We start from the raw sequence: 11,956 nt of genomic DNA, 5'->3' as shown, positions 1-11,956 counted from the left end.
AGAGACAAATGCTACAAAGAGCAACCTTTGAATGACTCTCGTCCTTTGTTTGCTAAAGGTAAGCAGAAATGGTCTATTTAATTCAATACAGCATTATCATAAATTAATCGTCTGGGCGTTAAAAAACGAGGAAAAAATACTTTAAATGGCTGATTATTTTTTAGCCTACTTCTGGAGGTCCTACCAAAATTTCCTTAGACCAAAATATCACAAAATTATTGTAGGCCTATATTTTTAACCCCACGGTATAAACTCATCTTCTTTTCACAGTTAATGTCATTAGGTGGTATGCCAAAGCCGGAATGAAAAGCCTCTGAATGAGGGAGGCAGGTGCATTTGCACAGAGCCTCATGAATAGCCGCTTCCCATTAACCATGCACGGCGGCTCTGAAGCGCGCATAAATAATAGCTTGCAAAGACGATAAAAAAGCGCACCTTGGGGCCCTGCCCCCGCTCCTTCAGCTCTCCCTTTCTTCCCTTCCCTTTCTCTCTCACAGGATCTCTTGTTTTTCTTTTTCTTCCATTCATGACCTCAGCATTGAGTCTACAAGACAACTTCTTTGTAAGCAGCTGTCTGATAAGGAATAGCCTAGACAAACACATTTAGCAGCGTGTTTCATTTTAGGGGTGGGTTTCCGATAATTCCTTTTCATGACAAAAAAAAAATCTGAGGCTGTTCTCTTGTTCTCCTGTCCTGTCTGTCCCGCATTTGCAATCCTGCGCCTTGCAGAACGAATCCTCTGGACTGGTGCCTTCCTATTGAGACGCAAGAAGCATAGACCCAAGGCTGCTTCCGAGCGCAGCGGCACCCGCTTCTATATCATTAAAACAAACAAAACAGAAAGATTTGTATTTTTTTTTAATCCAGAAACACTTAACATTGTCTTTTAAACCCGGGGTTTACAAATTCTGGAGGATTTTGCCGAGAAGTTGCATGTGCAGGAGTGATAGGGAAGTACTCGATCGGGACAGAAGGAATGGGATACCCGGGCAGAGAAGTGAGAGGATGGAGAGGATGGACGCTCCTGATTTGGGTCGGCGTTGTCGGCTTGGTTTTAGCAGACGGGCGGAGAGTGAGGCAGCCCAGATGCCCCGCTGGATGCACCTGCACCAAAGATAATGCCCTGTGTGAGAATGTCCGATCCGTGCCTCACACTTTCCCATCCGACGTCGTTTCACTGTAAGTGGTCCTGAACCTGAATAGACTCTTGATTTTATTGTGTTATGATGAACTGTCAGGAGCGCTTGTGGAAATACTCTGTCTCTGCTTTTCAGTCTATACCCAGGTCTCACCTATCCTATTTAATAAATGTTCTCCATCCATTCAGATCTTTTGTCAAGTCTGGATTTAATGAAATCACAGGAGGAAGCTTTGTTCACACGCCTGCCCTGCAACTACTGTGAGTAGCCTATCTATCTATCTATCTATCTATCTATCTATCTATCTATCTATCTATGTTCAGTGTTCAGTGTTCAGAAAATAAAGGCAGGAGCTCCCCAGAGGACTTGCATTGAGGCTCATATGCAGATTTTTAAGGAGGATTCTCTATAATGGTGTCAGGATTATGCAAGAGACCACATGGCTGCAGCTACTAACAGCAGGGGTTGGTTAGAGAGGAGCTATGCTTGTGCTTACTGGGAGGATATAGAGAGGCGGAGATAAACAATGAACCTGTTCTTTTCTGTTCTTCGAAGATAGCACTTTGGAGAAAGAGACCGGTGAAATCAAAATTACATACCTAACTGGGGAGTTTATCTTACAATTTCTTTTGCATATGAAATGCATTATTATAAATCTTGGTAGGAGTAGAGTCTAGTGAGTATGTCTTACTGCAAATCTGCAAAATAACAGTAAGGCCAGGCTTAACCGTGCTTTCTAATGACGCTTCTTTTAGTTTATTGCACCCAAGCATCACATTTCTCTTGGCATGAATTCTCCCATATGCTCAGATGACACTAAATCAGTCTGGATGTGCATGGACTCTCAAATATAGCAGGCTTGTGACCAGAAGGAGGTTAAATTTAATTGTGTCAAGTAAATGAGTGGCATTATTTAGTGCCAAGGTGACCTGGAGTGTCTTAACCTCCATTAGAGTACTATACTTAATCAAAGGGGCTTCTCTATGGGCAGCAGTGTGGTTTTACAGGTTCACAGTCGCCAGTATGCTGAGCGTGCAGTAAGAAATAGATAAGAGACTTTGACATTATGTAAATAAGGTCTTGGCCTCTTTTTTAAAGGACATTTTAGTTTTAAAATGTTGTTGAGATATAACTTATTTCGAGGATATATTTAACCGATAGTGGCCAAACTTTTTCTCTGGACTTACCGGGCTTTAAAGTTAAAACCACACAAGTTCTCAAAATAAGATACAGCAATGTGCACAATATATTATTGGTCACCATTCTTACATTACTGGTTTAAAGGGTGAAACATGTGGGAGGAGGCATCCATTTCTCTCTTTCATTCATTTCATGAAAACCAAGTAGGAGTGAGCTGCCTTTTCTCTGTTGCATTTTATTCATTCTTGAACCACATTCTATGAGTAGGAATGCCGTATGAGTCTGCCGTCTGTTACAGAAAGCTGTCCTTCCCTCTATTTTGCACTTGACGTTGCTGTTTCCAATATTCAACAATACATCACAACATTTATCCTGCTATGATTAAATGAGTTTAAAGATACACTGCCAGAGTTTGTTATAGCACCAAACATCAACCCAGTCCAACTTTGAGTTATGAAATATGAAGAACAACAACAGTTTGGGACTTAGGAATGCTGTGGGAACCGTAATAGAATCTAGGATTGATCTTTTTCACAGATTGTTCACAGCAAATTCATTTGACCTAATTGATGAGGACGCGTTCCTGGGTTTACCCCATCTTGAATACCTGTAAGTATTGATCTTTAATTTATAAATGATCTATATATACATCTGTGTGGTGAAAGGGCATCAACTACACAAACTGTCTCCCAGCTGCATACTTTATGAATTGTGAATTCTGAAGCAAGGCATACTCCGCCATGCATGCTGGCATTAAAAAGCCCCACCACCCATGTGTTTTCACTTATGTTGCCTGATTATGGGAGTTTAACTTTATGATTCTTTATAGTTCATAAAGTTTGCTGACTTACCATAATGCCCAGCCTGGCTCCATCCAACATCAACCACTAGCTACAGCAGAATAATTGAAATCACTTGTTTGGTTGTGCAGGGCGTTTAAATGATCATTACTTTTCACTTTTTTTCTAATATGGATATTTCTCTGGATACTTTGTTAGAATACAGTGTAATTAGGACAGAGCTCAGGTTTTCTACATAGCCCTCCGTTAACAACTGTCAAGCTCTCACAACTGCAAAGGTAGAAGACTTGCAGAGAACTAAAGGTTTTCAGTTTTTAGTGTCACAGTGAGATTACTTGTATATAGTGTTAATCTAGCTTAATCTATCAAAATGCTAATGGCCTATGTCTTGTTCACAGATTTATTGAAAATAACAAAATTGCATCGATATCCCCATATGCTTTCCGGGGCCTGAAAGCACTGATACATCTGTAAGTATTTTGGTTCGTAGTGGCCATGTTCCTTCCTTCCTTCCTGTCCAAGAAAACTGCATCTGTTCGTTATTCATTCCTACCTTCCGTCCTCTCAAGTTTTTAAAATGTATTACTTTATCTTTACTAGTAATCACTGACAATCTGCGCGGCCACTTTCATATCCTCTGTTTAAGTGGTTCCTCTGTTGGGAAAGGTAATGGGATATTAGCATTCATGGTACTGTAACATAAACTGTGCTTCAATTCCCCTTTTTCTCTCCCTGTATCACTTTGTCATTGTCTGAAATGCAACGGTCGGCAGAAGCGCTGCTGCCAGTGGTAATATCCAAGGTTACTGGCTGAAGGTGTCAGCTGGATCAGGTTGCTGAAGGGCAAATCCGGATGTTACAGTGTCTTAGTGGACCAGCTGAGTTATTGTTCATACATTTTGATATAAAAAGATGAATAATTTTGTGCCTTTAATTGTCATATAGCTTTCTTAATATATAGTTTTGATATTAAAAATTATGAATTGATAAGTTCACTATAGTGTCCAGGAGGGTACAGTAACTGGTAGCAGTGCCACTGTATCTTCTGTGGGGTCTATTGTGAGTGTGGTGTGTAAGGCATAGTATGTACTGTATCTGTGGTTACGGTTTTTAGTATATATTGTTGAGTAATGTTAACAAAATTAAACAAAATACAGGAAACTGCTAAACATTTTATGGACAGTGTTTTTGTAAACAGCTGTTCACATTCTTGAACTGCAAAGCTTGCCAAAACTAAAGATAGGTGAGAACGTAATAGACCTGTAGGACAAAACTAATTATAACTGCACTGTAACCCTAAACCAATTGACCTTAAATCGGTCTTTAAATCTCTGACAAGTTCTTCCTAACACATTTTGAGTTTGTGCTGTGCAGTGTGGCAAATTGACTGCATACTGGTGTTTCTCATCATGTGTGACTTAATGCATGAATGGATGGGTGATTTTCACTCTCCCCCATCATATTTTAAAATTTAGTAAATTGCATACTGTAGAGAAAAGAATTTGATGGGTGTAACACTTTATCAGCATTTATTCATGCATGGTTTAGGCGGATGAACATAGAACGCTGGTGATAGCAGGTATCGCATTGATAAGCGTATAGTAAACACAAGGGACTGGAACTGAAATGCAGACATTGGAGGCAGAGCAGGTACAGTTCAAATGATTTAATGAACAAATCAATATACAAAAATGTCACGTTTGAGGGTGCAAAGCAGGTGAGAGCCCAAATGCAAAACACAGAGAACAGAGATGTAGTTCCAAGGAATTTAATCCAAAACATGGAAAAACAAGTCTTACAGAAAGTGGTGGCTGACAAGATCCAAAACAACTGTACACATATCTCCAAAGCAGGCAGAAAACTCTTCATACGACAATGACCGGATGGGGACTGAACAGAAAAACCAAACATACTGCATATACACCAGGGACGAACGAGGGTGACAGGGATCAGGACTAACGAGGCAGGCAGGCAGACAGCAGGGAAAACAGAGAGACTGGCAGGCAGGCAGATTACTGGGGGAACAGACAGAACGCATGTTACAAAATACCAGACAAGAATCTACCCACAGACAATAATAGAAACCCATGTAAACAAACACTGACCAACTATAACACAGGGATCATAACAGACAAAACCTAAACGAGAACACAGAACTAGAACTCAGAGGCAGGGAGTTGAAAACAACATAACGGGGCAAAACTAACGACCAACACAGAAGTACACAGACCAGGAGTAACACTAAGACAGAAACCAAAACCCAGACACAAAGAAACCAAAATCCAGAGAAGGCACGGCCAAACAATATATAACACAGACAAATTTGACAACAGAATAGACAGAACCCCAAAACACAACAGACTAAAATAAGAGATAATCAACTGACCAAAAACTCACAGAGTGCAAAACTTAAACAGGCAGAATGTGACAAAAAAGGGTTATTGGAAGAGTTACAATGCGAGTCTTGTTAATAGATCAGCCCATAGTGATTGCTGGGACGAGTCACATATCCAACCTGCAGTCTCTTCCCATCGGTCTATGATTAAATCAGTTAAACAATAATTTATCAACAGCTCCCAAATGTCAACAAAGATTTACTACTAAGATCTTTTCTAACACATCTCAGAAAGTCATACGACACATGATGGGATAATGTACTCCTGTCCGTTTACACTGAAACCTTCACTTGTTTTAGAGGAAAGCAAACAGACTTTTATACAAAAACAAATTATGAATAAGTGCATAATTATATATGTCACATACAGTAAACACATTATTGAAGGGCACAAGTGAGGTCCTGCTGGAATCCTGTCCACTCTGCTCTAACCCTATCTGTTAGGATAGTGCATTCTTGCCTATCTGCAGGGCAAACCGACTCAAATAAATAATGCAGCCTTTATGAATTACGCCGAGGGTTAATTTCATTCACATCTCTTTCTGGTTTGGAGTTCAGCCCCTCGCTCGCAAATGAAATGTCTCTATAAGGTCCGCTTTTGGTTGGTTGGTTTTCAATGGCTGGCAGAGATATCGTCCACTTGACAGCTTTGGAGAAAGACAGCACTGTTTAGGTTAGTTAAAAACACAAAAGAGGAATAGTCCTTTTTAGTGTTAAGTATGAACAATATTAAGATAATCAAATATTACAATCTACCATCTTACTAATAGATACTTACATAAAAAACAGCACATCACCCTTTTCTAACAAATGATATTCCCTCCCTGAACTCAATGTTATTGCTCTCCCTTAATTAATTTACCACTAATGATTTTAGTCCATTCTATTTCACAACTTAGCCTTTTGTCTCATAAATATTGTCAGGGCTTTAAGATTCTGACTTGTGCCTTGCTTACATTTGGCTGCTTGTGATTTTGTTGGCATGACAATTTGTTCATTCGACTCCTGCTCCTGTCAAGCTGGCTAACAGGACGGATGAAAAGCTGGGGTAATGACTCAGTGTCTATTTTGTGTGCAGAGACAGTCTACAGCTAATTCAATCACTGTGTGTATTATTTTTTTCTCTTTGTTGATTAGGAGTCTGGCTTACAACAACCTTGAGACGCTGCCCAAAGATGTATTCAAGGGCATGGACGCACTGACCAAAGTGTGAGTTCAGTCTGTCTTTCACTGAGGGTGCTTTGTTGAGAAAACAGAGCATTAAATCATCAGCTAATCCATTTTCTGATTGATCGCTATTTCTGTGGATTTATGTATGGGAGGAAAAGAAAAAAGTTAATATATGAACTAACTCTGGGTTGTAACCTATGGATTAAACACAGTAATATTGAGAGGTCACAGTGTTAAAAATTAGAGGAATTCATAAAGAGTATGGTCTATATTAAAAGTGCCCTGAGATAACTTTTGTTATAAAAGTTGAATTTATCTGAATTGAATGCCCCACTCAACAGAGGAGTTGAAAGTAAGCCAGAGGCAGGGGAAGAGGGCACAGTGTGGTCGAAAAGAAGTAGGCTTCGGTGCATGTGTGTGTGACTGTTGCGTGTAACTCTGTGTGTGTGCAATACACAGTAAGAAAATAAAAGATTGAAGAAGAAATTATTCCCTGCTACAATGGAGAAAAGAAAAAGAGATGGATTCTCTCTAAGGGAGAGAAGGGGAAAGCTCCGGTTAGGATGCCAGAATGCTGGGGTAAATGGTAAACAAGTCAATTACAGAGAACAAAATAGGATCCTGGCTGCCACAATCAGCTGGAATAATGCAGGCTACAGTGTGTGTGTGTGTGTGTGTGTGTGTGTGTGTGTGTTTGTGGATGTGGATTCACTACACATGTTCAAGGTCAACAGCAATTCAGGCTGAGAGTGGGCGACGACCAGAGACTACTCAAGAGATAGGACACTGGTTGTGGCTTTCCTGGCTTGAAGCCAAAGTGCATCCAATGAGTGGAGAGACAGACGGTAGAACAGTAAGCAGGAACTGAACAGGGACTCGTTTTTTTTTTTTTTTTTAAAGCCTACGTTTAAAATGCATGCTTCAAGAGTGAAATAGTAACAATATTATGTCTTACCAAATACACGCAACTGTTCACTGATGTCCCATGTGGTCCATCCGTGCGTGCAGGGATCTACGGGGCAACAACCTGATATGCGACTGCAAGCTCAAGTGGTTGGTGGAGTGGATGCATCACACTAATGCCACCCTGGACGAGATCTACTGCAGCGGGCCACCCATTCACCAGGGCAGGAAGCTCAATGACCTGCTGCCACACTCTTTTGACTGCATCACAGCGGGTATCTTCTTCGTGTGTCTGCCCCCTGCCACGTCATAAGCATAGAAGCCTTACACTAAACTGCCTCACCTTTTTCCCACTCTTGTTTCCTTCCTGTTCTTTTCGACAGTTGAAATGCTGAAGTGCTACTGCTGTAAACTGGTTATTGAGGAATTTGTCATCGTGAAAGGATTATTTCAAGATAGAATTCATTGTTGTGTCACACTTTTCAGAGTTTGCCTCATATCAGTCGCTGAAGTTTGAGTCTATTTCGGTGGAGGCCTTCACCTTTGGTAAAGACCAGTATGTTGTGTTTGCCCAACCGTTTGCTGGGACGTGCAGCTTCCTGGAATGGGATCATGTTGAGATGACCTTCAGAACCTATGACACCATTGAAAGTGAGTGTATGAAATGGTAAAGAACAGGGCATCAGTGTTGTGGGGGGAATCCTGTGTAAATGTTTATGCCTCGAATGGCAATTATGGTTGCTGTAATTGTTACAGTAATGGGGGCATACATGAGAAGTAGAGGTATGTTGTTAAGTGCTCTTTAGGAAATACAAAACAAATGCTACTACACTATATATTACTCAAGTATTACTAATTATTTGTCCGGTATTTGTCTTTTCTCTTGTTGCGTTCAGGCACCTCCACTGTGGTCTGCAAGCCCATGGTGATTGACAACCACCTCTTTGTCATTGTGGCCCAGTTGTTTGGGGGCTCGCACATTTACAAACGTGACACCTCTGCCAACAAGTTCATCAAGATCCAGGACATTGACATCCTGAAGATTCGCAAACCTAACGACATCGAGACGTTCATGATTGACGGAGAGTCGTTCTTCGTCATCGCTGACAGCTCAAAGGTTGCATACTTTTGCTTTTCCAAGCACTTGAATTGACTAGGGCATAAAGAGACATTTGATGGTGTCCATTATATTATACAGGTGCTTCTGTTATTGTGTCCAGCCCCTTTATGTCTACTGCTTCTCTAAACCACTCTTCCCACTGTGTCAGCCATTCTCTCTCCTGGTGTCCTCCTCTGCAGCATGTCTGTTTGCATCTGCTCCTGCTGATTACCCTGGCGTTGCCAAATGTTCACATATGCTCTAACATATGCTTGGGGACACACACACACACACACACACACACACACACACACACACACTCATCTTTGGCCCAGTGCAAATTTACAATTTGCTTGTAAATTTGTGTCCTAATATATTTTATTCCTTTTTAAAGCTGACTTGTGCTCACGTTGTGTACATGTTCCTCTCATAGGCCGGCTCCACCACCGTGTACAAATGGAACGGCAATGGCTTCTACTCCCACCAGTCACTCCACCCGTGGTACCGCGACACAGATGTCGAATATTTGGAGATCTCCAACAAACCCCACCTGATCTTGTCCAGCAGCTCCCAGAGGCCTGTTGTCTACCAGTGGAACCGGAGCAAGAAACAGTTTGACCGCAGGACTGACATACCGGATATGGAGGACGTCTTCTCCGTCAAACACTTTCGTGTCAGAGGTGAGAGCTGCAGCTTGAACAGCACTGGACGTAAACACACAGGGTTTATTTTTGCACTGACTAAAACGACGCTGACCATACAGTATCAGCTGCTGGAAGTTAGTTGTCCTTGGAGCAGGATATTGCTTATGCAGTTCATGCACTCCTAGTGCCATTATTTAGTTTTTAATGCTAAGATTAAGATAGTCTTGGGTGTCATATGATTAACAGTGAACTTTGATCCAGAGTCAACCATTTCTTTGATGTGGTTAATTTAATAGCCTAGAAAAAACTTCATGACTCAAACTCTGCAATTTATTACTTTAGTTCCTCCTTGCTCGGCATGTCATAGGCATTCGTTTTGAAGGTGGTAAGAGGCAATGTGACTGTCCACTGCCATAAAACCTGCCCATAAAGCATTACTGTTTAACATTCTCTGTACTTTTTCTCATCTCTGCTAGGTAGCTGTTGATAACGAGTGAATTCATTATTTTGGAATTACATAAACTGTTTTTGTGAGCTTTTCTGTTTCAGAGCCAGATTTTAGCGGCTGAGTGTACTAAACAGTCTGCTGAATCTTTGTCCCTCTTTAAAAGGTGAGCTGTTTATATGCCTGACAAGATTCATCGGGGACTCCAAGGTGATGCGCTGGGATGGCGCCATGTTCAAGGAGGTCCAGACATTTCCTTCCCGTGGCTCTATGGTGTTCCAGCCTGTCTCCATTGGCAACTGGCAGTATGCCATTTTGGGCAGCGATTATTCACTGACACAGGTCTACCAATGGGACACCAATAGGGGCCAGTTTGTCCCATCTCAGGAGCTGAATGTCCAGGCACCTCGTTCATTTTCTCCAGTTTCCATTGACGACCGGGTGTTCCTGCTCGCATCCAGCTTCAAGGGGAAAACTCAGATATACGAGCACCTCATGATCGATTTGAGTAATTAAACCCCTCGACAGTTTGGGACAAATTATCTACACTACCATTCAAATACTTTCTTCTGTGATAACTTGTCAGTCTCATTAGAATCCACCAGCAATCTCCAGCTACGTTTGAACAAAAGGAAGTTTCAAGCAGAAGGTCAAATTATCTAAAGAGATGTTTCAAATACAATCCAGGACCTTTAGGTTAGGTTAGGTTAGGTCAAGTCAGGTCAGGTTAGGCTAGGTTAGGTTGAGATTAAGTGGTTGAAATTCTTACACTGGTTATGATCACTGAGTTTGACAATATATTCTACACGGCCCCTGATACCTATGTTTGGCAACCTGCTTTAACTACTTAATTCTGATAAACCCTTTGTATTTTCATATTGATTCCTTAGGGAATGCCTTATTCTCCATTTAAAAAAAGAGCTTAAATACACTCAATGTGCGAACTGACTATCTTTCAGGAAAAACAAGCTATCAAATCACTGCTTCTGTCTGCAGGTGTACTGGCAGGATTAAACTCCATACTGTGTTTTTTGTTTCTATCGTAGGAATTTGATTTTTAAAGATTCAGGAGTTTGGTCGTGCTTATGACTTATACAATGATAGGTAAATAGGGAAGTATTCTTGAGGGGCAGGGGCAAAATGTGTTCAGACTGAAGCGTAGTTTTCTAGAAAAACTACAGGGACAAGAGACATTGTCTTCACTTTATCTTTAATTAAACAAAGCACTCTGAAGTCAGAGAATTGACTTCAGAGCAGAATATAATTACAAGACATTATTTAAAGTGGAATCTAATCCAAGTTTATGACAGTGCAACAGCCGCAACACCATAGTTTGCAACGTTAGGGGTAGTTTGTTGCTATAAGACTGGAGCTGGAAAATAAGACTAGCTTCCAACCAAATGCGGGTAAAATGACTACTAATTGCTTAGAGTTGAGTCCATTCTACTTGTTTTCCATCAGTCTATTGTAGCTACTTTACACTGACCATAATATATGAAATGAAGGATACACTAAACACTGTGAGAAACTGAGGTTTTAAAAAAAAAAAAACCCATCTCCATCCTGTCTACTCTATGGCCATCAGTTAAGCAAGACTGTACGTATGATACAGACACTCATAGTGTCGATCCCTGATGAATGACTCGCTAGAAGCATCCCACTGTGCCACCTGGCCCTCCCTCTTTCACTGCACTCTTGCCCCTTTTCTCCCTCATTGACAAAACCATTGTTGTCTTTACTCCGCAACTAAAAAGCCAACCACTGTGCAGCACCTAGTACCTGTGCTTTCACACGGTCCTCTTATTCTGACACAAAGGAGCCAGAAGTCAGATAACAATTAACCACTTCACTGACAACTATTTGCCAAATATAATGTTTACGTTTTTACAACGCTGTGTAAAGTAATTTATATGATATCGCTTTTTTACGTAGAGGGGGACCACACTCAGTGTTTTATTTTTCATAGATATAGAATTTAATGTAGATATAAAAAAAACAAAAACAAGGACGACTTCCTTTAATGCTGTGTGACAGATGCTTCAGCAAAACAGTATAGGCTTACTTGTGTCAGTCTCGTCTAGTTAGGTAAGGATCGAGGATTTTAGCAATTCCTTTGTCATCTTGCTCATTGTGTTTTATGGACAGTATTAATAAAATACTAAAATGCTAAATCAGAGATGAGCGTTCTTTTATTGTTGCAACTGATTTGCCAGTAAAATT

General features: G+C 40.8%; 1 protein-coding gene across 2 annotated transcripts; it reads left to right on the top strand.

Moving 5' to 3' along the window:
* Positions 1 to 426: 426 nt before the first annotated feature.
* Positions 427 to 11,909, top strand: lgi1b (leucine-rich, glioma inactivated 1b). Of its 2 annotated transcripts, XM_038735591.1 has the most exons (10): positions 433 to 1,180; positions 1,329 to 1,400; positions 2,818 to 2,889; positions 3,479 to 3,550; positions 6,613 to 6,684; positions 7,654 to 7,823; positions 8,035 to 8,199; positions 8,445 to 8,665; positions 9,081 to 9,327; positions 9,903 to 11,909. In XM_038735591.1, the coding sequence occupies exons 1-10, from the start codon at positions 978 to 980 to the stop codon at positions 10,250 to 10,252; spliced, it is 1,644 nt and encodes a 547-aa protein (XP_038591519.1). In that variant the 5' UTR covers positions 433 to 977; the 3' UTR covers positions 10,253 to 11,909. The 2 variants fall into 2 exon arrangements, with proteins under 2 accessions (XP_038591520.1, XP_038591519.1); XM_038735592.1 differs by lacking the exon at positions 3,479 to 3,550 and having other exon boundaries at positions 427 to 1,180.
* Positions 11,910 to 11,956: the final 47 nt, after the last annotated feature.

Source organism: Micropterus salmoides, unplaced genomic scaffold (genome assembly GCF_014851395.1).
Source record: "Micropterus salmoides isolate LMB-PRFRI ecotype aquatic unplaced genomic scaffold, ASM1485139v1 Ms_hic_scaffold_21, whole genome shotgun sequence".
Taxonomy (NCBI): domain Eukaryota; kingdom Metazoa; phylum Chordata; class Actinopteri; order Centrarchiformes; family Centrarchidae; genus Micropterus; species Micropterus salmoides.
The sequence above is the reverse complement of the archived record's forward strand: the minus strand, read 5'-3'. Positions and strand labels throughout refer to the sequence as shown.

Coding starts and splice junctions, on each gene's coding strand:
- lgi1b (XM_038735591.1), top strand. CDS start 978: ATGGGATACCCGGGCAGAGAAGTGAGAGGATGGAGAGGATGGACGCTC. Junction 7,824..8,034: donor TTTTGACTGCATCACAGCGG/GTATCTTCTTCG, acceptor CACACTTTTCAG/AGTTTGCCTCATATCAGTCG. Junction 8,666..9,080: donor TCATCGCTGACAGCTCAAAG/GTTGCATACTTT, acceptor TTCCTCTCATAG/GCCGGCTCCACCACCGTGTA.